This window comes from Mytilus edulis, chromosome 2 (assembly GCF_963676685.1).
Source record: "Mytilus edulis chromosome 2, xbMytEdul2.2, whole genome shotgun sequence".
In the NCBI taxonomy this organism is placed as follows: domain Eukaryota; kingdom Metazoa; phylum Mollusca; class Bivalvia; order Mytilida; family Mytilidae; genus Mytilus; species Mytilus edulis.
The window spans coordinates 79,521,831-79,549,636 of NC_092345.1; the positions used below are offsets into that span (position 1 = coordinate 79,521,831).

General features: G+C 31.8%; 1 protein-coding gene across 6 annotated transcripts in view; it reads right to left on the reverse strand.

Moving 5' to 3' along the window:
• The window catches only part of LOC139513072 (hemicentin-1-like), a 103,021-nt gene that overhangs the window by 54,494 nt on the left and 20,721 nt on the right, over nt 1-27,806 (reverse strand). For 5 of the 6 annotated variants that reach the window (XR_011662382.1, XR_011662383.1, XM_071301218.1 and 2 more), the window contains 22 exons: nt 25,041-25,307; nt 24,344-24,468; nt 22,482-22,626; nt 21,706-21,888; nt 19,978-20,073; nt 19,225-19,497; nt 17,390-17,677; nt 15,373-15,645; nt 13,744-14,019; nt 13,030-13,293; nt 12,341-12,628; nt 11,009-11,290; nt 10,124-10,405; nt 9,376-9,660; nt 8,858-9,112; nt 8,086-8,370; nt 7,327-7,605; nt 6,248-6,526; nt 5,084-5,368; nt 2,551-2,729; nt 1,873-1,978; nt 495-779 (listed from right to left, as the gene is read on the reverse strand). Coding sequence is in view for 4 of the 6 variants with exons in the window: in XM_071301218.1 (XP_071157319.1) it covers nt 495-779; nt 1,873-1,978; nt 2,551-2,729; nt 5,084-5,368; nt 6,248-6,526; nt 7,327-7,605; nt 8,086-8,370; nt 8,858-9,112; nt 9,376-9,660; nt 10,124-10,405; nt 11,009-11,290; nt 12,341-12,628; nt 13,030-13,293; nt 13,744-14,019; nt 15,373-15,645; nt 17,390-17,677; nt 19,225-19,497; nt 19,978-20,073; nt 21,706-21,888; nt 22,482-22,626; nt 24,344-24,468; nt 25,041-25,307 (5,280 nt within the window). In the remaining 2 variants the exon portion in view is untranslated. Of the gene's footprint in view, nt 1-494; nt 780-1,872; nt 1,979-2,550; nt 2,730-5,083; nt 5,369-6,210; nt 6,225-6,247; nt 6,527-7,326; nt 7,606-8,085; nt 8,371-8,857; nt 9,113-9,375; nt 9,661-10,123; nt 10,406-11,008; nt 11,291-12,340; nt 12,629-13,029; nt 13,294-13,743; nt 14,020-15,372; nt 15,646-17,389; nt 17,678-19,224; nt 19,498-19,977; nt 20,074-21,705; nt 21,889-22,481; nt 22,627-24,343; nt 24,469-25,040; nt 25,308-27,806 lie in introns of all 6 variants that reach the window. The other variant, XM_071301216.1, reaches the window with a different exon arrangement.

Here is a 27,806-nt window from a genome sequence, read left to right on the forward strand (position 1 = left end):
ACCTGGAAATGATGACCTGTTTCCAACAGTAATACTAAAAGTACATATTGAAAAAACTTTGAATTAAGCGTTTGCAACTGACTTTTACGTTTTTCTTACGTTGTACTGTTACACAACTGTCTCAGGCTAGGCAAGAGCTGAACCCACACAAACATGTTTAAAACACCCACTGTTCTTTATATGCATGTCTAAAGTCAGGAGCCTGTAAGTCAGTGGTTGTTGTTATTTCATGTCTGTCATATTTGTTTTTTCCTTTAATTTGTTTTTATATTTGCATGTTGTGGCTTTTTATAGCAGTACTATAAGTTTGAGTTTTTCTAATTGGGGAATGCCGTACAGTAACCTATAATTGTTTATATCTTAATCATTACAGATTTGGTGGAAAGTTGTCTCCTTATAATAGTACCCTATCAACTTATTTTTATCTTTACAACTACTTCAACATCAAGACTTATGTTCCCTTCAACATTACTGACAATATATCTGCAGCAAACCTTGAACTTCAACCTGGAAGTCTAGACTAGTGTTTCCTGCTACATTACTGATTATACAACTATAGAATCCTGCATCATACAACTGTGTATTAATAAACAAAAGTTGTCTCCCATTATTCAAGATCCTGTGAGATGGAGAACCATATTCTGGTATAACATCCCCACGATATTTCCATGTTATTTTTGGAGGTGGGACACCACTGGCAGGACAATCCAGGACGTGTTGATGATTTATTGTTACTTCCTGCTTCTGTATAGAATCAGAACCATTCACTTTTGGTGGAACTGTAATATCAAACATATATCGTGTATTTTTATTCTCAATCATGTAACATACTTCCTATCTTAGGTTCATGCATCAAGTATATATACTGTAAGTTGAGAAATCCTGTGAAGTATGTGTCTGATGACAAGAATGGCCCTGCTCAAGCTTTGCAATTTTTCAAGGTCAAAGATGTGCAATTTTTCAAGGTCAAAGATGAGCATAACTATAGAACAGTAAATGTTGCACTGCCCAAATTTGAACTCTGTCTGCATGGTGTGGTTCTCAGCATAGTGTATAAATTTCAATGAATCAAACTTAAATTAAGAGCCCCACCCCCCTCCATTTGCCTATGGCAGTAGTATAAAAATTAGATCAAAGTATCTCTCTTTGCTAATCCAGGAAATTTATTTGCTATTCATGTCTCAAGTTTGTTACTAATCTGGAATAGTTAGAAAAGAAGCAGAGTTACTTGTTCTACATGTATTGAGGTTTATACTCAATAAGAACTGCTCAATAAAAGTGCGTACAAAGTGTTGTCTCAAGATGGAATCAACCTTTTTTCCATAAAATTTATGCTCTACATGTATTGAGTTTATTACTAACTAAGAAAATTTCAATCAAGGTATGACTTTATAAAACAACTAAGTTATTTGCTTTACTTGAGTCCTGTGGTGATTTCAATACTCACCAAGAATGCTAAGTTCAAATTATTTCTCTGATAAACAAGCTGAGTTAACTGCTCTACTTGATTTTAATGCTGAGGTCAATACTCAAAAAGGACAGTTTATATCAAAATATTTCTCTGATATACCAGTTATTTGCTCTACTTGATTTTAATGCTGAGTTCAATACTCACCAAGAACAGTTAGATCAAAGAATTTCTCTGAGTTCAGTACTCACCAAGAACAGTTAGATCAAAGTATTTCTCTGAGTTCAATACTCACCAAGAACAGTTAGATCAAAGTATTTTTCTGAGTTCAGTACTCACCAAGAACAGTAAGATCAAAGTATTTTTCTGATATACCAGTTATTTGTTCTACTTGATTTTAATGCTGAGTTCAGTACTCACCAAGAACAGTTAGACCAAAGTATTTCTCTGAGTTCAGTACTCACCAAGAACAGTAAGATCAAAGTATTTTTCTGCTATACCAGCTGAGTTATTTGCTCTACAAGTGTATCTTCCTTTGTCATCAACTTGACTACCAATAAACTGAAGAACCTGTAAAAAATTCATGTAAACTTTTAAATTTAACAAAAATCTTTTACTGCAATCACAATATCAGAACGTTTTCCTGCAGGTACAAGTCATCATATGACTTGACCATGGATAACCCAAAATAAATACAATACACTCATGCACATGTGAATGACTTTCTTTAAGCTTAAGAGTTTCAAGCAGGTTTTTTCATTACCAACTCAAATGGTAAACTTATGAAGATTTCAGTAATTTAGCATGACTTAACGATGCTAGTACTCATATAAATACATCAATCTTCAGGCTATTAAGATAAGTATCGACTCTCATGACAAATGTTTATTCGATATTGGCTCTTATATTTCTAAATAAAAAAAAAAGTTTATTTATTCTTTTTTCTTTTTCTTCTTTATCTGAGACTGACAAGTATGTTTCAGTGTAATTTCCACTAATCCATTGACAATTAAAATCAGCAAATTATTTATTATCTTTTTTTACCTCGACTTCAAATTTTTACATCCACCAACATATAAAAAGAATGACACCCCTCCCCCTCCCCAAATAAACATTGATGGAAGAGAAACAGTCAGAAATACCTGCCCTTCTGTCATTATCCTGATGTGTGGGTTTACAGACAGATCTAGTGGTTTATAATCTTTCAGCCATGTGACATCTGGTCTTGGTATACCATTGACAAGACATTGTAAGTTTACAGGATTTCTGACAATAACTGATGACTTTGTTACTGTTCTCTGTCCATCCATTACTGGGGGTACTGTCAGATAAAGTATTTATTTAATAAAAAGGCTTAACCATTATATATCTAATTATGAGCACAGGCAGTGTTAAAATCATATGAAACGAGTGACTGGTGAATAATGTTTATCCAATTCTTAAACCAATGCATGTATATATCATAAACTTAGTCTTCTGTGCATGATTTTATCATTTTTTAGGCAAAAATTCGTTTAATTGTTATTTTTTTTCTTCTCTCTGTCTGTTATGAATTGAAAATATGGCCGCTCATTAATTGTCATTTTTTTGTAACATAAAATATTGTCCTCCATGAAATATTGTCTGTCGGACAAATTTTTATATAAAATATTGTCCACTGACAGTATTTCATAATGAAATATTGTCTTGGACAATATTTCATTATGAAATAGTGTCCTTGTCCATGAAATTTTGTCACCTCCTTATGCATGTTCTGGACAATATTTCACTATGAAATTCTGTTCATGACAATATTTCACTATGAAATTCTGTTCATGACAATACTTCACTATGAAATACTGGCTTTGAAAATATTTTTTAATCAAATTATTTCACAATTAGAAATAGTACACAAGCATGCAGCATGCACATTTTTAGATTTATAACTGAAATTGTTTTGTATAGTAGAGAATCTATATTATTGTTAATAGTGAGTTTCATATTTGCATAGATACATTCCAAATGGTTAATTATAGATTAAAGAATTGTTTAACAAAGGTTTCATTTTATTACATTATACTGTACAAATATAAGTAATGTACTGACAATCGCTTATTTTGTAAATATAAACACAGGTATGTGTTGCAGAAAAAAAATCCTATATACCTTCTCTAACATAAATATATGTTGATAACCTCCCCTTCATGAGACAAAATTTAATGACAATCTGTCTATGAAATATTGTCTCAATACTCACGAAATATAACCAAAATATAACCTCCCTTTAACAGGACACAATTTCGTAGTATTTATCTATGAAATATTGTCTTAATTCACACAAAATATAACTCCCTTTAACAAGTCAAAATTCCATAGTATTCATCTGTGAAATATTGTCTATATACAGACACAATTTCACTATGCAAATTTGTCCTTCTCTGGACATTTTTCCATAGACGAGGACAATATTTCATGATACATAGTTATGAAATATTGTCTTGTGGTACAATATTTCATGGGACAGTATTTTGCTTTACATTTTGAAGACGTAGTTTACCGATTGTCAGCTTATAGTAAATAATCAACAAAGAACCATGGATATTGAGCACATGTATAACATGTTCAATGTGATAATAGTTTATTTAAATGACAGATCCATGAGTATTGCGATCACCAGATTTTTACGAGATGGGTCACACTAAGGTCACTTTGAATACCGAAAATATGTCGGCCAATTGCTTCCTGGAAGGAAGCAATAAAAAAAAGTAAACTTCTTCTAAATGTTGACAATTAAAGAATTTTCTTCAGAAAAAAGTATATGTACAAAAGTTTAATAATGACAACTATCCATTTGTTATAAAAACAAAAAAAAACATATGCATATTTATTTTTAATTTGAGGTTTTATATGACTTTAAATATCTCAACAATTTTAAGAAGAATATTTCAAAAGTTATTGTTGCATATCATATTTCTTTTTTGTTGATTGTTTTATACATAAATCAAGACTGTTTTTAAACAGTTTTCATGTTTTAATTTTTCATTTCAGGGCCTTTTATAGCTTATTAAGCGGTATGTGTTTTAATCATTGTTGAAGGCCATACAGTGACTTAAAGTTTGTAATTTCTACATCATTTGGTCTCTGGTGGAGAGTTGTCTCATTGGTAATCAAACCACATCTTCTTATGTATGCATATGCTTATATGTATCATCATCATAACCTTGGGAAATAAGGTACAGTGCATTGTTATGATCAATATTCTAATTTTGAACTCCTTTGCTCAGATCGGTATTTAAATTCATTCTAATAAATAGTCAAGTTTTTCTTTCAATCAAGTTTTATAAAAGAATTACTTTTAACAATAAACAATTTCCTCAAGGTATATTATAAAGCTTCATATTATGGTGTGTGTTCATTGTTAAGATTAATTTTAAGTGGCATCTAATACAATAAACCAACTAATTTTGCGAGGGATTTATTTTCGCTAGAAGAAAAATAACGCAAAAATAAATTGTCCCGATAATCTAGATCTTTCCTTGTCTAACTACAATAAGTAAATATTAAAATAGCGAAAATTAAATCGTCGTGAATTGGTATAGAAAAGGCTACACGCAAAGTAAAGTACCAAGGAAAATAAGTTGGTTTACAGTAAATATTGAAAAATGCAAGTACAGACACAAATAAACATTTATCTACCTCTCACTTCTAGGTTGAAATACTGTTTGTCAGATCCAGCCACATTTGTTGCTTTACATGTATATTTCCCAGCATCCTCCACTTGGGCATTACTGACCTCTAACCTCTGGTCTTGATTCAGCACCTTTAAATCTTGATACGGAAAGTCAAATAGTGGTATCCTGTCTTTCGACCAAATAATGGAAGGTGTAGGAGAACCTGACACAGGACAATCTATAAATACAGTCTGGTTCTCAATGATGGAGAATTGTGTCTGTAGATTACCTCTATCTATTGCAGCTGGCACTGTAAACATTAAGCTATATGTACTTATATCTTGAATGCATGTGTATACTAAATATTTACCCTATTCCAGACACTGTTTCAAAAACTTAACTTATCTATATTTGATATTGATGAATGAAATCAATTAACTTAAAATAATAAAATACAAAAAATGTCTAAACACCACTAGTTTTTGTTACAGTCTATTTATATAAGCAGCTTTGGTAGCAAATATTTCACATTTCCAATCAGTTATTATGAACCCTATGATAGTTTTCCATAGATTCACCTGCAAGTTACCTGTCGATTTAAACTTTTGTAAGTTCTATTGTCCCATCTTACAAATACAACAGGTATTGTTCTCTGTATAGTTCAATCACCAGGACCTTTAAATTTCTTCTAGGAGAAATATATCACTCATTAGATTTCTCTTGGAAGAAATTTAAAGGTCCTGGTGAATAAACTATACAGAGAACAATACCTGTTGTATTTGTTCAATGGGACAATAGAACTTAATCGACAGGTAACTTGCAGGTGAATCTATGGAAAACTATCATAGGGTTCGCTATAACTGGATCTCTGGGGCATTTATATATATACAGTGGATTTGTACAATAAAATTTCAATCAGGACTACCTTGCCAATTCTTAACTTCAACACGTTGATTCAAATATAACAGACTTGTCAATAGTTTTTAAATTTCAATAACTTTTTAATTTCACACATGATATACAGGGTTTGATGTTTTGATCAATAAATCAAATTTATCTAATGTATGAGAACTTCAGCACTATGCTAATCAGCTAAAGTTTTTATTCAGACTTACACTGCACTGTCAGTCTAAAGTTTTTATTCAGACTTACACTGCACAGTCAGTCTAAAGTTTTTATTCAGACTTACACTGCACTGTCAGCCTAAAGTTTTTATTCAGACTTCCTGCTTCATTCACTGCTTGACATGTATAAGTGCCACTATCACGGATTTGAGCTTTTGTAATCTTCACTTGTCTATTATCACGAAGTAGCTGATGCCTTTCACTCTCCACCAATGGGATGTTGTTTACCAACCATGTGACATCAGGTAATGGTACACCCTCTATAGGACAGTCTAACAGTACAGTACGGTTCACACGTACTTTAGGGCTATAAATGACATTGGACTCATCAATGGAAGGTGGAACTGTAAGGTTACCAATAAACATTGACTTGTTAATACAAAATTGTTTTTTAATAATCAATTTTTACAGTTTTTCCTTTAAAGTTTAAAGCAGAGTTTACTAAATAAGAAAATAACTATTTAATATATTTATAATCGTATTTTTTCTATTTGCTTTTCTTAAGGTGGCTCGGGACTATTCGACTGCGCATAATTTCACGCATGAATTACAAAAGTATTTGTCGTAAATTCGATATAATTTTTTTAAATATTTTGATTGATTAGAAATGCTAGATCATTGTAGTTATGTGAATAATAGAATATTTTCGTTATAATCAGTATTTGTTAAAGGGTCAAAATGACATTTCACCCAGTTTTACCATTTTCCCGCCAGAATTTGGGTTTTTTAAAAGGCAAAATATATTTTTTTCCTTATCGGTGACCTATCTTTTTTATTTGCTCATTCTTTGAAGCTATATTTCAGCTTTTTATTTTACAGTTTTGGACCAAGTGTCATAGAACGTTTTTTTGATAATCCGATAAAATTATGTCAACACCTCTATTTTCCCTATCATTTCATTGAAAAATGGTCCCTTTTACATACATGTTTAAAAGTAAAATTTTGAGCTTAAATCGTCCGTGACCCCCTATTTTTTTCAACCAATTTGATTTAATTTCTGTAAAGAATAAAATATCAAAAAATACGGCACTTCTGATAGACACTTTTAATAGGCCCCGAGCCACCTTAAATACTTTCATTCATCTCATTAGCATATTTATTGAAGATTAAAGTGAGAAAATATAATATATCCTGTAATTAATACCAAGCACAAGCAGAGTCATGTCTTGTTCTGTTTTCCCTGCAGTATTTGTTGCTGTACATGTGTAATTCCCGGAGTCTTCCACTCTAGTATTTATAATCTTAAGTTGTCTCCCATTGTCCTCAGTCAGAATATGGTTACTGTTAACTATTAACCAGCCATTTTTAAACCATTCAATAACAGGAACAGGGGTACCAGATGCAGGACAATTCAGTACTGTTGTATGACCTGATATAACTTTGGTTATGTCATTATTATCTGAATCAGCAATAGACGGAGGTACTGAAAGTAAAGACATTAAAAAATTGGCTTTATCACTAAAACTTTAAAATTAAATAAACAACAAATAATTATTTGATGAGAACCTTTTTTTCATTTTTGTTGAGGTTTGTCCAAAATGAGGAACATAGGTAAAATGTTTTAGTGAAGCAAGTTTCATGATTCTTTTTTACAGTGGTCTTTGAATGCACTTATTGTTGGTTTTTTTAATGTCCCATAATCAACAAATTTTAAACATTTGTGTTTAAAAAAAAACGTTTTGCTTCAAAACCATTTTCCTTTAATTGATAAAGAGGCAATAGGCCAAATTCAGACACCTCCATCACCTCAAATTCCTTTGATAAGCTCTTCTTCTCTTCTTTCACTATTATCTTAGGTTTATAAATTAGGTTTATAAATTATAGTAACCAAACCATTATCATACTTACTAAAAACCAAATCATTAACATTATTCTTTTACAAATTATCCATTAACATATATACCTAATACATCCAAATCATATTCCTGTTCAACACTTCCAGCTTCGTTCACAGCCAAGCATTTATATACACCATCATCCTTCAATTGAACTTCTTTAAAATAGAGTTGTCTCCCCCTAGACTTCAATTCAAGGTTTGAATCTGATGTGAAGTCAATTATTTGTCCATTTTTATACCATGTGATATCAGGTGGTGGTCTACCTCTTGCTGGACAACTCAGTGTATGAGGGGGACTGGTCACTACTTCAGGATTCGTGTCGATTCCTTCTTTATCAATTCTAGGTGGAACTGCAAGTGTTCATACTTTAGAAATGACATTATTCTTAACTTCAGTTAAAATCCTTTTTTTTTAATTTATTTTGCAATTTATTTAAGTATGTAACGAGTTCCTAAGTTCATGATGTTCAAATGATAATTTCCATACATTGTTTTGTAAGTATGAGTAACATACATTTATAATGGGTAAAATGGAGAACACACAGTATGTACAAGAACACATTTTTGCAAGTAGACATTAAGAATTTGTCTTTATTCAACAATCAAAAATTTTGGATTTTATAAAAATAGTAGAGGATATTCAATATTGATGTTTAATAATAATTTAAGTGATCAAAAGGCTATTTTTTTAAGGTCGTACTTTGACCTATAATTGTTTACTTTTTTATCATTGTTTTATTTCTATTAAAAGATTCAATTTAGTTCAGCAAAACAATGATATGAAGAATTTTCCAAATGATACATGTATATTTAAAACTTCCATACATAAAATACAAACCTTGAACTTTAACATTAAATTCGACCTCTGACTGTCCAGCCTCATTTTGAACTACACATTTGTACATGCCTGCATCTCTAACATCAACAACATCAATGGTCAGCTGCTCAGTATCCTCTGACAACACACTACCATCCTTATACCAAGTAATATTAGGTTTAGGTATACCCACACCAGGACATATCAAGGTCAGAGGGTCACCTGATATAACCTTTGGTTTGGTGTCAATACCGGTCATATTGACTCTAGCAGATACTGTCATAAAATAGAAAATTGTTAACAGTATTTGATCTTTTTTCTTGATAAAGAATATTGACAGAACTTAATAATTTCGTTTTTAAGAAAGAGCAAAGAAGAGCAGGTTTAAATTACAGACCAGGTGAACTGTTTATCTTGTATTCAATTCAGAGAAATCTATAATTTTTGTAACTACACTCACCTTCCTTTTGATTTTTAAAAGACAACTAAATATGGAGACAATTTACAAACACTAAATATTTTATGTCACAAGAACTTACACAAAACTTTGACACTGAAATCTATATGATCATCTCCAGCTTTGTTTGAAGCTTGACATCTAAATACAGCTGTGTCTTTTTCACTTGCAGACAAAATATATAAATCTCTCCCTTCAGAGTTGGCTCGGTATGACTGACTATTTGTAAAGTTGATTGCTTGGCCATTTTTATACCATGTGATTGCAGGCAGGGGATTTCCCTGTACAGGACAGACAAGATTAAATGGATTATTCAATATCACTTTATGGTTCCTCTCTAATCTGTCCTTGATTATCTGTGAAGGCACTGGAAAAAATATATAAATAAATGATAAATGCTGTCTTGTAAGTTAAACAGGTAATTTATTAATTCAATAGCAAGACACAAGATGTTAACAAAGTCACATATATACATGGAAAGAGCTTATTAAAGTCTGGCTTATTTATTCTGTTCACTTTAAGATATGATTCTTTTCTTTATTGCACAGATATTTTGTCTCGCAAAAATTCTCTATATTTTAAGGAAATTTTAACTTGACCTTACTCATGACTAAAATCTCTTATTTGTTGATCTTGTATTGCTAATAAAAAAAAATTACAGTTTCGCTTTATCTTTTTTATTTTTTTTCACTAAACAAAAAAAAATGTAAAAAAATATGAGTAATTTGTATGCAATAAATCCTATAAAAAGACAACTGACAATTTCAGGTATGCTGACCTTTTTGCAGATCTGAGCAAAAACACAAAATAATATTTGAATATTATCTTACATAACACATTGACGTCAAAATTCTTTTCAATCTGCCCAGCCATGTTTTCAGCTTTACAGATATATCTGTCAGTATCTGTTTCCTGTATATTAGTGATCTCTAATGTCCATCCATCCTCCAAGAGGGACAACCTCTCAGTGTTATTTCTTATTGCTTTATTATTTATAAACCATGTTATTGTTGGTGGAGGAATCCCATCAGCAGGACATCTCATTCTTAATGTTTTTCCATGTATGACTTCTGGTCTTTCTACTTCTCCTGGGTTCTCAACAGTTGGTGGAACTGAAACATAAATATCTAATGACTTCACATGTTCCTATGTAAAAGTATCAAGCTAACACTGTAAGACAGACAAGTATGGGTCTAAACGACTTTTTTGGATGCACTATGTCACAATAGCAAAAATTGTCATCAGAATCAAAGTCATTACATATGGTAAATACCAAAATTTCATTTACAAAATTTTCATTTTCTTTCACCTGTACGAAATGAATTCAAAATAAAATTTCCCATAGCGTTTCTTTCTTAACTTTGGCCTCACAAACGTTCTTTTTAAAATTTTTAAAGAATAAATCACACTTTAACAGACCTCCACATGAACATCTCTTATCTAGCTTGATTTCAATTGGTTCAGCCATTTTTATCTTAATGTTCTATTAGCACTTTCAGTTAGGGTAGCCATGTTCAATCGGTTCATCACACATTTATATTTTCACTAAACTTCGTGAAAGCTAGCAAAGAAAAGTTTTGTTTCAATAAGCTTTTCAATTTCGGAGCATACAATTTCTGAAAAAGTCTACACAAAAAATGAGAAAAAGCTCACACTAGTTCACTGAGCAAACTAAGCTGAATATGTATTCTACAATTAATTAACATTTATCCTACCATTAACTTTTACAAAAAAAGTTTTTTCTTCCGTCCCAGCTGTATTCTCTCCAACACACTTGTAACTCCCAGAGTCGTCTACCTTTGTATCTGTCACAGTCAGTCTCCTTCCATTGGTTGAAATAGTCACATGATTACTGGTAGAAATAACTTCTCCATCTTTGTGCCATGTGATATTTGGTGTTGGAACACCACTAATAGGACAATTTATGACCAATGGTGTGTTCTGTATGGGTGTCATTTGATCTGGTGATACAGCTGTGGTGTCAACATATGGTGGAACTGCGAAAAACAATGAAATATACTTTAACATGACTGAAATGATGTCAAGTTTTCTCAAATTTGAAGACATTGAGTTATGTTATTAAACTTCACTTCAACTTAAATTTAAAACAAGAATGTGTCCAATGTACACGGATGCCCCACTCGCACTATCCTTTTGCATGTTCCATGGACCGTGATATTGGGTAATAATCTAATTTGGCTTTAAAATTAGAACGATTATACTATAGGGAACATATGTACTAAGTTTCAAGTTGATTGGACTTCAATTTCATCAAAAACTACCTTGACCAAAAACTTTAACCTGAAACTTCCACTTTCATTTTCTATGTTCAGTGACCGTGAAATTGAAGTCGAAAGTCTAATTTGGCTTTAAAATTAGAAAGATCATATCATAAGCAACAAGTGTACTAAGTTTCAAGTTGATTGGACTTCAGCTTCATCAAAAACTACCTTGACCAAAAGTTTTAACCTGAACGAACGGACGCACAGACGGACGAATAGAACCACAGACGAACGAACAGACCCACAGACCAGAAAACATAATGCCCCTCTACTATCGTAGGTGGGGCTTAACAATAATTTGATTTCTCCCTATTGAAACTTCGCTATAAGTATTCAGCTAACACAAGTTAATGACTAATGGATGAAGACACACACAACACAGTAAAGAATGTTCACTTGAAGCTCGATTCCAAAATTTGAGGAAAGTCTGATTGTAGTTTGAGATGATTGTGCAAAAGTTTATACATAACCATTATGTATGAGAATATATAAAATTATTACATTGTTTTTATTCAATAATGTTATTTTTCAGTCTAATAATTTCAGATGTGAAAGAAATCCCGTAATTCCTCTGGTGTCATACAACGATATAATTGAGATCTTGTAAATCTCTCTGCTGTATGAATCTGGTCATCTCTTCAAATGTCTCTTATTTCTGATAAATTTTCTGACAGTATACTGGCAAATGAAATAGTGTAAATTCTTGTCTTCCAGCTGCCGGTGATTATTTCCTCGATGATTTTATTAAACAAAACTACATATTACCATGAACATTAAGGTCAAAGGTAACATCTGTTTCTCCTGCAACATTTCTAGCAACACATTTAAATCTTCCATCATCCCTTATCCTTGCATTGGTTATGGTCAACATCAAACCATCATCTGACAGCGTATAATAATCATCTTCAATCTGTTGGCCATCTTTGTACCATGTTATTGAAGGAAGGGGATCTCCTTCCACAGGACAGGTCAAGGTTATATTATCATGGAGTATAACATTTGGATTTCTACTATCAGGACCATGTGAATCACTATCTATTATATTTGGTTTTACTGAAATAGTAAATTAAAATATTGAGTTAATTTTACTGAATGAAGAAAACAATTGAAAGTGGGACACTTAGGTAAGAGTCCAGGTGTTAAAAAAATATTAAAAAATATTTTCATTGCATTGATGTTTCATTGAGAGACAAAAAAATAAATTCAGTAACTAGCAATACTATTTTAATCCCCAAAAAACATGCATGACCTTGTCAAAGTATTCAAAACATTGCATGATAACTCATCGTTTATACACAAACACATCTCATTTATTTTCTGAATTGTGAATTTTAGATACAATTGTGAAGTTGTGAATGCAATAATGGGGTGGAAGGAAAAATGAATGAATGGACTCCATAACCACTGTGTTCCTCCCACTTCAGAAAGCAAGACATAAAAAGAATTTTTCTTACCATGTACATCCAATGTGACATTTCTTTCAACAGAACCAGCCTTATTTGTGGCCTGACATCTGTATGATCCTTCATCAGATGATTTTACCATTTCTATATTGAGAGATCCATCTGATAAGATGACTGGATCTGTGATAAGTATGTTATCTTTGTACCAGGTAATGGTAGGTATAGGAGTACCAACAGCAGGACAGACTAATGTTACCGATTCTCCTTCAACGACTTTTGTTGTAGCTGGTAAATCTTGTGGTAGTTCTGGAGGAGCTAAAAAAAAGAGGCTCATAGTGTTAACAATTCATTCTAATAGCAATACTCCTCCCAAATTTGATGACTGATAACTGATGAATGCCTATTAAACATATGTCAACCCTTTTTGGTCCTATCAGTAAAAACATTTTTGAGATGTCTGTAAATTGTGATTTTTTTTCTCAGAAATTGTAATCGTTCATCAAATTTTACTATGATCATATATGTCCTAACTACTAGACCAATTGTGACAAACCAATGATTTGCTTTAAATATATCAACTAGATACTATTTTTTTGAGAAGTAGAATAAAGTGATTTCTAAGGTACATGAACAAAGTGTTATGTGTACCTCTAGGGGATGTGAACTAACTGTTACGCATACCTCTAGCTTATGTTTAACAAAATGAATTATGACCTGAACGGCCCTTCATAAAAATCTTGCTTTGATACATGATTTAGTTCATACCATGAACATTTAAATCAAACTCTTTGGAGACTTCCCCTGCCACATTCTCTGCCTGACAAACAAAATGGCCACCATCTTGTACTCCTACATCATGTATTGTCAGGGATCCAGTCCCTATCAGCTGATATTTATAAGATTCCACATCTATTATGACACCATCTTTTCTCCATGTGACTGTTGGCATTGGTTCACCTTCCATTTCACAGTTCAGATTCACAGAAACACCTTTGGTAACTGTCAGTTCTGATGGATCTCCACTAGCAATTGTTGGAGGTGCTGGAAAAAATTTCAAAGGAAAAAAATCATTCCACATCTTAAAAAAAAATTGAGCTATCAAACTAACATCAAACACGTTTTCTGTATTTTTTACAGTATTTTCAGTCTTAATAGATCTGCCAGGCTTCAAAATGTTGAACATAATCAATAATAAATGACATTAGTAAAAGCAACATTATAATCAAACTTTGGTTTTGGTGCACAAGTCCCAAATGTAATGACAGAAAACAGAAAGGACAGACATGACAGAAGGAAGAACCTAGAGTAAATTTTGACAATGGACCAAGGGTAAAATTATGAAAGATATTTTAAACCTATATTGCAGACATAAAAAAAACAAATAAAATTCTATGAGACATCACTGAAGTCTGATAAAGAGTGTAGTAATTGTTACAAATTTTGAACCTGCTAACTGACTAATGCACAGTCTTTAATTTCCTAGTTCAATCAAGTGGTCATCCTGTTGGTTACTGGACAGTGCATGTTTTTAATGTTGTTTTATTGTTTTAATTTTAAGAAATATGTTTTTAGATAACTAGCAAAGCTTGATGTTTGTGGTCACATAATACTTGTTAAAACCCCAAACCTCAACCCCAAGTCACATATTGTAACTGTACCAAGTTGTGCTATCTAGTTTATATCCAAAATATATTGCTCATTGTTGGTTTCCTTTTTTGACAATGGTCTGTTGTAATGTCCCATGTAATACACATTTAGTACATTGCACATGTGTTAAACCTTCTTTGTGTTCTGTATTTAGCAACATATCCAAAGAGGACACTTTAAAATGACAATATGCATGAAACTTTTTATCTGCAATGGATCATTTTTATAACGTACTAACACAGATATACAGAAGAGTAGATGTAAAATGGATCCAAATAGCACACACGCACACACACACAAATGTTACTTGTTATAAAGATTGAGCTGCTGAGCAAATCTGAAGTCATTCAGTCTCTCAGAAATGGACTTAAAAATGTTTTAAGCAAACAGACAGATGGACAATGGTATTGCAAATTTCCCCACTCCTAAAATGATATTCAATTATACACACATTGTTGGAATATAAATAATTTATTTGTACTTGAATCGAAAATGAAACAAAAGAAAACATAGAAAACATGAAACTTTTTATCTGCCATGAATCGTTTTGACATACAAACAGAGAAGATTTAAAACAGATCCAAAAAACACACACACACACCGACGTTACTACTTTTAATAATTCATTTGTACTTGAATGGAAAAAGAAATGAAAGAAAACATAGCAATGATGAAGTGTATAAAATACATATTAATTAACCTAGCATTCACTATATTATATTTCTTGTATTCTGTAGTGTAACTCACTGTGTACACTAACTGTTATAACTTTAGTTGTCTCCCCTGCCTCATTGTTAGCTACACATTCATAAATTGCTTTATCACTTGTCTTTACTCTCGATATAGTCAGTCCAAATTCATCAAAGACAAATCTTCCCGATTTAGGGTTAAAAGTTTTGAAGTTTTTCCTCCAGTGAACAGTAGGATCTGGTATCCCGTTGACAGTACAACTTAATGTCAACGTATCACCCTTTAGTACAGTCTGTTCAACATTCTGGTCTCCATCTATAGTTGGTGGAACTGTAATTACATACAAAAAAATAAAAAATGTTAAACATATGACTGAAATATTTTGAATACAGTATAAATTGAATTCTAACCTCAATCTCCTGATGCAAAATAACATCTAGTACACAACAACAATGTTCACTAATTAGGTTAATATTTTCATTTTAAAGCATTCAATGATTTGGAATAATTTGTAAAATTGCAATGTGCCCTTATGGTCAACCAGTTACCATCAGTTAACAGTTTCTGTCAGCTTGCATTTTATATATATTGGATTATTTGGGAATTACCTATCATCTTCAGAAATTTCTTTTGTCATATAGTTTTTAAAACTCTGTTGGGTTTTTTTATCTAATGAAGACAAAAAAAAATCCAAAGGAGTATGTTCGATAAAGTCCTAATATGGCCCCCTTTTTTAACGTAAATTTCAAATTCGGATTTGTTGACCAATATCACGATAAATTATAGCTAATACATTGACTAGATAGGATATACGCCATTTTGTTGAAAATTTTACGTTTCTGCGTTTCATTATGACGTCACAAGTTGTACTCATATCGATTTTTCACAAAAAATCAATGAAAATGGATAAATTTCCATAGATTATTGGACAGGAAACATAGAGCGCATACGTCGACAACAAAGATCTTTTAGAATAATGTTTGTGAAAATATTTCATATGTCTCATTTGAATATTAAGCTTGTCGACGCCTGCGCTCTATGTTTCCTGGTCCTTTATTTGGTTGAAATCCAGCTGATTTTGTCAAATTTCACCAAAATCCCTTATGTTGACCTTTTTGGGATGTAAAAATCAACGTGTTAGAATAAAACTTTGACAAAAACAGTTCTGTTCAACTTTCTCTCATGTCTTTACGGCAACTTAAAACATTTATTGTCTTGTAACTATAGACTTTATAATTGGGGCCAAATATGGCCCTTACCGAACTTACTCCTTTAGAGGTTGTTTTTTTTAATGCATTGAAGGATCAAATGGTTATGGGACACAATCTCATCTGTTTATGATGTCCTTGACTTATGAAAACTTTTGTTTAAGACAAACTAACTTCAAAGCTTGCTTAAAGCAGAATTTTCCATCAACCCAATTAAAAAGAGTCTTAACCTTTTAAATCAATTGATATTTTTCGTCTTCTTCAGTAGAGTGTAAAAAACTGATACCAAGTGACATAAATTCATGATAAATGCAGACTTGGGAAATAATGAAGAGCTTTCAAATCTGTGGGCAGAATGACAATGTGTTTATATTAGGCTATTTAAAATTCCTTCATATGATCCAACTAAAAAAAGTAAAATATGTTATTGAAGTTTTGAGTGAGAGGACGTTTTTATTTGTAAGAGGCTGGATTCACAAATGAAATAATAAATTATATTATGTAATATATGTTGTTAATATTGCCATGCTTTTTCAATAAAGATTCATTCATTAAAGTAAAGGTCACTGTTCCTAGTATATTTATCTATAAAATTTCAAGCAAAATTTGCAACAAGTTTAAACCTCTTTTCATTGTTGATACTATATCTAATTTTATTAAATCTTAAAATGTTACAAGAACATTTCAAAAAGGTTCCTGATACCATATTTGCAAAAAACTGAGAATTTCTCATGGTAACTGAAACTAGACAAGAATACCAATTCTCATGAGTTGGACCTATTTAGATTTAAGTTGATCTTTTCCCAGTAGACCCTTGATGCCGAAAACCAATGCAAGTTGAACAAGCACAATGTATTTGTAAATACCTCTAACAAAGAGAGAAACTGTTTTATCTATATCCCCCACAACATTTGATGCACGACATCTATATTGTCCAGTATCTGTTGAGTCAGAGCTAAATATTTCTAAACTGCCATCCTGAGTGATGAAGTAGTGCAAGTCTGTCATGGAGATTGGAATTTCATCTTTGAACCAAACTATGTCAGGAAGAGGGTCTCCTTCCACTTCACAAGGGAGGACAACTCCAGAACCAAGGTTTACTGTAAAATTTGTTTGCTGATTTTCTGGACTTGCAGTGTTTAACTTTGGAGGCACTGAAATAATAATAGATATTAATATAGAGGATTACCTTGGAACATTGATGGCTTTCATTGTTCAGAAATGTGAACAACCCAATCAAAATTGAAGTGATGAATGTTAAAAATAAAGGACACATTGTAACAGAAATTTAAAATCTAGATAAAATGTATACTGTGGATTCATTGTTATTCATTGGATACCAATTTTCATGGATTTTGTGGTTACATATGAAACTTTGAATATAAATATTGAACAAATTGAAAATTTTCCATCAGAGTATAGGGGTCCTACTAAAATGCGCCCGGGAGCGCCCGGGTGAAGAAAAAGCGCCCGGGGAAAAGAAAAAGCGCCCGGGGAAGAAAATATAGCGCCCGGGGAAAATATGAAAAATATTTTATTGGCATGAGACAATTTTGTGTCGATGAAAAAAGTTATGAACATTTTAATTTTTTTTAATTTTAGACAAGTATTTTGCAAATTCAGATAATAGACATTTGTAATAAAGCACATAAACAAGTATGAATGTTTCAACTTTAACAATAATATATAAATAATGTTTCGAGAGACAGACACTACTGGATCACAGTTTATGCGGAAGATTTATATGTAAGACATCAAAAGACATGTTTTTCAAAAACGATATCAAAATGAAAAATGTATAAGTAATAAAGCACATAAACAAGTATGAATGTTTCAACTTTAACAATAATATATAAATAATGTTTCGAGAGACAGACACTACTGGATCACAGTTTATGCGGAAGATTTATATGTAAGACATCAAAAGACATGTTTTTCAAAAACGATATCAAAATGAAAAATGTATAACACAACTTAAATTTCACTGATAAATATTAATTTAAACAAAATTAAAAGAGTTACACATAATAAATCAGCAAATGAAGCAGTTCTATACATGTACCGTAGTTAAAACAAGTGGACAAAGCAGGACTTTGGTTTAAATTTAAAACTTAGCATTAAAACCCTGATAAGCAAATCCATTGAAACAGTTTAAGTTTTATACTCATGAAGTATATATATAAAAAAGATATAATAAATCTGTATCAGTATCTGCATAAAAAAGTGTTCACCATGCATGCAGTTGCGAAAATATAACACCTCAGGCACTGATTATTTTTAAATAACAAAATATACGTTTTAATCGAAGACAATATCGTTCATGATTCTTCTATATACTCTTATTTATTTTTATTTACTTACTAATATACCATTTTGAAATCAAAATGTAAAAGTGCAACAACACTTTAAATGTAGCATCGTACATATCCCCATTTATATTAAGGACAAAACAATCAATGACTATTTTTTTTTCAGGAAAAAACATATTGTTAGAAAATATTATTATACAATGTATTATAATTTTCTTCTCCGGGCGCTAATTTTCCTTCTCCGGGCGCTTTTTCTTTTCCCGGGCGCTCTCGGGCGCTCCCGGGCGCTTTTTAGTAGGACCGGAGTATAGTAAAAGAGTATTTCTGGTAATGGAAATGATTTGAATCAAATGTATGGTGAACCTTGTTATGGACTTTACATTTAAACCCACCTTGTACATTAATGGACACTACTGATGTGGAATTACCAGCAACATTAGAAGCTAAACAAGTATACACTCCTTCATGCTCTTCTTGGATGTTTGTTATCACTACTTTGTTGGCTGATTCTATTACAAAATGGTTGTCCTTCATAAGCTCTTGACCTCTGGCCAACCAATGAACAGTAGGTTTTGGGTTTCCCTGTACCAGAACACAGTCCAAGGTTACATTTTTGCCTTTGATCACATCAATGTACGGAACAGTGTATGCAATCACAGGTCTCACTGAATAAAATACACAACATATACACATAAATATGATTAAATGAATGTGCTTGGATGCAATCACAAGTCTCACTGAATGATATACACAAATTTTTAAATAAACCTGTGGATCAGATGGTAAAGCATTCAAACATGACATTTAAAATAAATTTCAGGAAGCTCTAATTACGAGTTCCTGAGAAAAATATGAAGAACATTTCAATACTTATATATAGGAATAATGCAGTTCTAAGATTTATTAACTGTTGTGTGTTTAAAGTTTCTTTAATAAATTTGATGAAAATTTCAAAGGATGGACAGCTGAAAACATTTGATAAATTGATAGAGGTAAAGCAAATACTTGACTTGGTACTAACACAAACTGTGGAGGGGATCAACCAGTTTTACATGCACCCAAATCCCACCTTTGACAATGCTAACATTCTCCAGTAAGATCAGTTATATTAACTGATAGGCAAGTCATAAGGTCCTCCTACTTACAAATTCCAGTAACAGTTAGGTATGCAGTATGATCTCTTGTCCCAAACCTATTTTTGACAACACAAGTGTACCGTCCTTCATCTTCTGGTATAACTCCTGTAAACAAATATAAACAATAACAGCATACATCTAATTTATCCTGATTTAGAGTAATTTCTGGCAATTTGATTGGCTGATATTCTCCTAATAAATTTCAGTACAATTTTATATTATGTCAATAGGAATTATCTATTTATTTATTACATCAATTGGGATAATCTCCCTTATGCAATTGACCTAATAAAAAAAATTTAAAAATGATTTCCTTCATAGTCCAAATATTTTAATTTTTCACAGTTTTAGATTAAATATCTAAAATATATTTGGTTGATATTGTCCTTATATTGAATTCAAATATAATAATATGTAATATAACAAAATCAGGATAAATTCGTTACAGTGTTCAATTGTCCTAATATGGAATATGTCTTTAAACTTCAATAAAGAACCTGATAAATATTTTAATTTTAATTTATTAATGTGCTTATGTGAAAGACTTAATTTGCCCTTACAAAACCATACCTGTCAACCTCTGAAAATGAAAAGTCAGGTCATGACCTGCATTGAGAAAAAAAATCTCAGGTCATAACGCGTACGACATTTTGCGGGCTCAATTGAAGAACAAAAATATGTTTACATATAATTTATATAGTCAATATAGTCAATATGTATATGAAACAGTTAGAACATGTATACAAGTTTATTTCAGACTATTGTTATATTCCATAGTAGCAGACTTGGCATTCTTTAAAAGAACTGCACTTGGTTTCAGTTCATAGCAATGCAAATGTGTATTCATTTTACAAGAATGAAGAGCACACAGTGTATCCTTATTAAGATCAGCCCTAAACTCTGTAGCTATTTTCTTTACTAAAGAAAATGCCCTCTCACTGACAAAACAAAAAATCTTGGCTTGTTAAGAAAAATGTCATGGAACTTGGACATTTCTCCCCAAAATGTACCAATGTCAGTTTCAGGGGAAGTGCAAAGTGGAAGTTCATCTAATGGGGTCAACTGATAGTCACTGAACTCATCTTGTAGCTGTGTTGTCTCTTCATATCGTTACGTAGCTCAGGTAAACAGTCCTACATTTTGACTTTTGGTTACATTGAAAAAGACCGATAAAACCGAAAGTCGTATTACTTCTAAATACCGGAAACAATTCCGGTCAGAAATCCGGGTGAAACGGGAATTGTTAGAAATTCCCGGGACCCGCCGGGTAAAGAAAAACTCCCGGGTGAGAGGTGAAAATAACGGGTGTCACCCGCAAAAAACGGGTGAGTTGACAGGTATGCAAAACCAACCAACTCATTTTAATTGCATAGTAAGATTTATATTTTTGTGGGTTCTAAAGTTGAAGTAAGACATGTACATATATGGTTAAAGCAAATAGTTTAAGTATGCTGATGTGTTCATTTTAAAACATACCAACCTATTTCTTTTATTCATTGTTTGAACTGGTTATCTATCAGAGAAACTTTTATCCTTAAAATGATTATAGATCATTATATAGCCTTCTATTTCTACCAGACAATGGCCACAATCAACAAACTGATTATTCTGCTGATACAACCCTTGGATGGAGTGTTGCTGGAATTCTGTCATGTATGTTTTTTTACAGTCGGTTTGGTGAAATAAGCATTAGCCTTTAATCCAATTTAACCTGTTTTAACTACCATTATGTATTACCTTGTATAAACAATTCTCCTCCTGCTAGCTGCATTAATCGTCCCTCTACAACATTGACAGGTTTTCCATTGGTCAGCCAGGTTATGGTAGGCCGGGGTTGTCCTGAGGCTCTACATGTCAATGTAGCATTGGTTCCTATGTCAGCTCCAGTGTTAAGAGGTGGTCCAATTATTCTAGCTTCAGCTATGAAACAAGCAATTACAAACCAAATTAAAAGTTTGAATAATCATGTTGCAATATGTTTTCTACTCTATGGTTAAGCTGAGTTACAGTAAAATCACATGTTTGAATGAATACATTGAAAAATTAAAATGCCTTATATAATAGCCGTTTTCTAGCTGATCACTCTTTATGCAGTACATGGATACCATAACTGGAGGATTTAATGAGCATGTATATTGATGAACTATCTCCAAGCAAAGCCATTACAGTACTCTTTAATGCTAATAGCAAGCTTGTAGCAAACATTATTTTAGAATGTTCCATTATAAGATGTGAATATACATAACTGTTTAATCTGTCCATTGTAAATATAGAAGTGAAGATAATACACATGTCTACATTTGTAAATGTTATAATTTTGACCTTATTTTCTTATATCTGTTATATTTTTAAAAAGTTAAAACATGATAGTGCATCATAAGCCTATTTGGCTGGCTTAATCATTATGTTAATACTCAAGTACATTATATATTCAGTTGCACTCTAATAAACTATTTATTCATTCATTCATTCATTCATATAGACCCTGACATATACTGGTTATAGACACTTACATCCGACAGTAAGTTGAGTTGTTATAGATGTAGAGCCAGCATTGTTACTAGCTACACAGCGATAAATGCCAGCATCTTGTTCCTGTGTGCCAAAGATTGTCAACTGTCCATCTTTTGATAACTTAACATAGGACAAAGCTGTTATCTGAAATAAATCACTAGAATCAGATTAGACATTGACAAAATTTCCAAAAACATGTATCTGCATTTATCAGATGATGACTATGTGAACTTAAAGTAATGATTAAATGGAACTGTATGTGAGTACTCACAGAAAGATACTACTACCCTGCAATACCATTAGTATATATGGAAGGGGCATTAGCTGTCAAATTCATGATCAAAATTTAACTAAAATTCTCATACTTGATCTAAAACATCTTAAACTAAATATTCAAATTATTAAAAAGTCTAAAATAAACAATAAATGATGCACTGACTTGATAATAAGTATCAGCATTTCGTGTGAATTTTAGTCTAGATATCACCTAATTTTCCATTGAGGTGACCTTTGAAGACTGCTGATGGTTATATAACCCGATATAAACATAAAAATAGATATAAATAGATAGCGAACACATGCAATTGAAAGTCACTTTCAATGTTGATATTATTTTCCTACACACATTAGTTTATGCATAACCCATCTCTTTGAAGGTTAAAACTTGCATGTGGATAATTCATCAGCAATGTTTCTTAACTTATTTTGACAAAATTGAACTACAGTGGCTGCTTAAAGCAAATTATTATTTCAATTTCATTAATGATTAAACATAACAAAAATTATATTTTATTTTTGTTTAAATCTCAAACCTAATGCCCCTCTAAAACAGTTAAATCTAATAATCTCCCCAGCATTTAACATGACAGACCAAAGATATATTCTTTTAAACACATCTTCAGGGAGTGTTTTACAACTGTGTAAAGCTTCAATATCTATCTGGCTGTTTATGAGGAGCTTAGCTGACACAGCAAATTGACATCAGGGGGGACAGACAAGTGGATGGATAGACAGGATGATTCCTATATACACCCTTTTTTGCTAGGGAGTATAGTAATATATTCCTAGGATAACTTGGTTTTAACTGATCTTGTGACTAAATTGTAAGGAGGTTTGAGTGGTATCGGTGTGTGGTGAAGGTCATTATAGACTGTTTGTAAGCATCCAAAGGTATCTTGTAACTTTTTATCTGTTTCGTTACTAATTGATTTTTTATAGCCTGATACAAGTCATTTATGTTGCAAAAGCAAAACATAGCGACACCTAGATTGGTTTACATAAGCATTTAATGATTAAAAGATAGTATCAAGAACAAAATAATGAAAAATTCCATATTTTACTTAATAAATAAAAGGACTGAAATTTTTGGTGGTAAGCAAGAAGGTATAGTCTGAAGTTAAAGTTTGTTACACATCAATCACTTTGTCAGACCTTCATATAATCTTATGAAACTTTGGCAGAAGCTTTTTTATGACTAGAATTATGAGAAAATGCTTGAAGCACGAGTTTGAAATTATATTTCTTTCATTTTTTAGTACTTTACTGATAGATGGACTTATGCAGTAAACATCTACAGACAGTCTGAGACTATATCATTTTGACATTAGACATTTGTTACCCTTAATGGATTGTATTAGAAATTGGACAAAAGTTAATCTTCAAGTTTAAGATCAAAATCTATATTAAAGATTTTTTTTTTAGTCCTGTATTTTACTGATAAGTTGACTAACTTCTTACAATCGACTCAAGTCTTTTGCACTGACATCAGCAATTGCAGGTAAGACAGGGTTCTGCCAAACCATTTACAAATTTATTTTGACGAAGACTAAACTAATGCTGCATAAATATGTATAATAAATACCTCTATATCGCCCCTGTTCCAGGTGACCATAGGTGGTGGGATTCCTTTGGATGAACACTTTAGGATAGCTGGGTCACCAGCTGATACAATTAGTTCTTTTTCATAAACTGTTATCTCTGGTTTCTCTGTAAAAATCATATCGATGTTTAAATTAGTAACAAACCTTCATGGTTTCAGGAATTACTGAAATGGTTCATGAATTAGCATTTATATTTTAATTTTCAACTCTTATTTATTCAGTAAGCTATTCTGAGGGTGGTAAAGGGTTATTTTCGTGCCACATGTTTTGGCATTTTTATTTCACGTGCAGCCATGAAAAAGGTTCAATATTCACCGTGTTTGAAATTTTTAATTATTCCTTCATCATGAAATGGCAGAATTTTATTTCGCTTTCTTCTGCGTAGATACACCCCACCCCCACCCCCTTTACGCCCCTCTATTCTGTAAAGTGAAATAAAACATGTGATTTTCATATTTACTTAAAAATCTTATAAAACAAATAATGTGGTGTAAATAATAACTTTAAAATCATTTTCTAAAAGATCATATTGTTATCACTTAACAAATACAAGTGTTTTAGTTTTGTTCAATAAAGTATCTCAATATAAAGCATCCTTTGTTCTGATTGGTTAAGATAAAAAAAGATATATATCTAAGACTGATAAATGGAGAATTGTTATGCTCTTGCTGTTTATACCAATATAATTAAGTTGAGCTATGGCCACACTTTCTCCCGCTGCATTCCTAGCTAAACAATGGTAGCTACCCTCATCATCTCTCACCAATTTCTCAATAGATAATACATTCCCTGATATCTTTATTCTGTTGTTAGGGATCAAAAGTTCACCATCTCGTAACCAATAGTAACTTGGAGTAGGGTTACCACTAGCAACACACATGAATGATACTTTTCTCCCAACTTGGAAATCCTGTTCTGTTGGATCTACAGTTACTTCAGGTGGCACTGTAAAACATTGATATATCTTATATATATATAACTGCATTGGTATATTAATATTGATTGTTTCAAAATACTTTGCCTTTATTCAACAATTTATGAGAAGTTTTGACAGAAAACTCACCTATTGGACTGTTAAAAAAGTTTATGTTGTAATGCTATTTTTTAATATATTTTATGTAATTGTAGATCAGTTAAATTTTGGATGCCTGATTTTTTTCTCTGTTTATATCTTAATTGGTGTGTATATCATTGACCTATATTTGGATGTCTGTTTATATCAAATGTCTGTTCATTATTGACTGATCAATAAAAGATGGTGACTTTTGATGTGCCAAATGTATAAATACAAAGCCATTTCTGGTCAGTATGCAGATGTTAAATCAGATGCCTCAAGTAAAGAGAATGCTATGTACTCTGCATGTTAACAGGGATGATTCCACTATATAGTTTAGGGCCGCCTAGCGGCCCTTAAATCGGCCAACGGCCCCACAAAAATGTACATGAAAACGAATTCCCAATTCGGAAAAATACAATAAAAATCGATATTTCCGTAAAAGTTTCTGTCACCGATTAAAGCAACTATAATTTATCATAGTTTGTTGTCAAAACGTTTTAAAATCCGGATAAGAATGCTGTTTACGATCGCATTTTATTAACAACAATTTAATTATATATATGTCAACATGTGGCAAACAATTTTAGCATCTGGATTCAATTGATTAATATGTTATGGGAGTATTCGATCTTGTAAAAGCAGATCGCCCAGAAGGTTGATAAAAATGGATGTCAAAACAGACCTCGGCAGAGAGCAAATTCAAATTCTGATATAACATTGATTGATAAAGTGTAATGGGCGCCGATCTCGTAAATGCAGATCGCCCAGCAGAGCTGGTTATATAATATGATGAAAACTTGCTTTGTAAAAGAAATTATTTCCTCAAAAGACAAAAGTTTGAGCGTTTTTTGAAAATAATGTTGATGATAGACCATTCATAAAATATGATGTCATCATTATGGAACTATTTCAAAAGTTTTGAAGATGATCCAAATAATTTTAAAGAACACTGGTTCAATGCTTTAAATATCTTGTCAATTTAGTATATGAACTTTTGTAATTGCTTTTCTGAATTCAACAATTGACCAGTTCAATTTGAAATCCATTTGAATCAAGGCCAATTTATAGAGATGACCTGTTGTTGAAAAAATACCCGATGAATGATTTTTTTCGGTGATTTATGTTAGCTGAAATATATGACATATATGTTTTTGTAATAGGTCTAGGTAACTATAGCTAAGATGATAGACTAGTGTATCATTTTCAATAATATTCAAGTAATAACAGTAGCCCATCCAGAATTATTCAAATGTTACAACTTACATGAACATCAGTGTACAGGTTAAACTTAATAATATACATTTTCCGTTTTTACAGGAAAATAATGTTATTTCGTCTTAGATTTAATCTTAAAAACTCCCAATTAGAATAAAAATTCCCAATTTGAAGTTCAAGGGACCCATTATAAAACACCTGGAATCATCCCTGGTTAAGAACCCTTGCAACATATCTTTCAGGGATATGCAGGTGGCCTTTTTCAAGGCAGAATTTCTGTCCCTATCCAATATACCCATTTTCCAGTGGCCGTCCAAATTTCCAAAACTTTTATCACTCAGACTATTAATAGACCAGCCTATTGTTTTTAATATTAATTTGTGCTTATACTGAACATGTATGAAATATTTGCCATTGGATGTTAAGGAAACTATAATCAATCAATCCTTATTGAAATATTTATATTTGAATGTCTGCTGATAATTTAACCTTTTTATGTTTGAGCATCTGTTTGTTGATCACAAGTTTATATTTCAGCATCTATTCATAATCAACATGTGTATACTTAGACATATGTTCATTGTAAACTAGTTTATAGTTGGGCATCTGTTACTTATTGAAATAATCGAATTTGTATGTCTGTTTATTTAATATTGACCTCTTTTTATTTGGATGTCAGTTTATCATTAACATGCTCATATACAGACATCTGTTCAATAGTTAGATATAGAAATCAGATGTGGAAGAATTGCCAGAGACAACTCTTCACCATAGATCAATGACATAGATGTTAAGAACTGATTGTGCCTGATATTCATATGATGAAGACATAATCTTTCAATCAGTTTAATTGAGGTCTGGAGCTGGCATGTCAGTTAACTGCTAGAAGTCTGTTGTTATTTTTGTATTATTGTCATTTTTTTTTGGTTTTTTTTGTTACATCTTCTGACATCAGACTCGGACTTCTCTTGAACTGAATTTTAATGTGCTTATTGTTATGCATTTATTTTTCTACATTGGCTAGAGGTATAGAGGGAGGGTTGAGATCTCATAAACATATTTAACCTCCCCGCAATTTTGTGCCTGTCCCAAGTCAGGAGCCTCTGGCCTTTGTTAGTCTTGTATGATTTTTAATTTTAGTTTCTTGTGTATAATTCGGAGATTAGTATGAC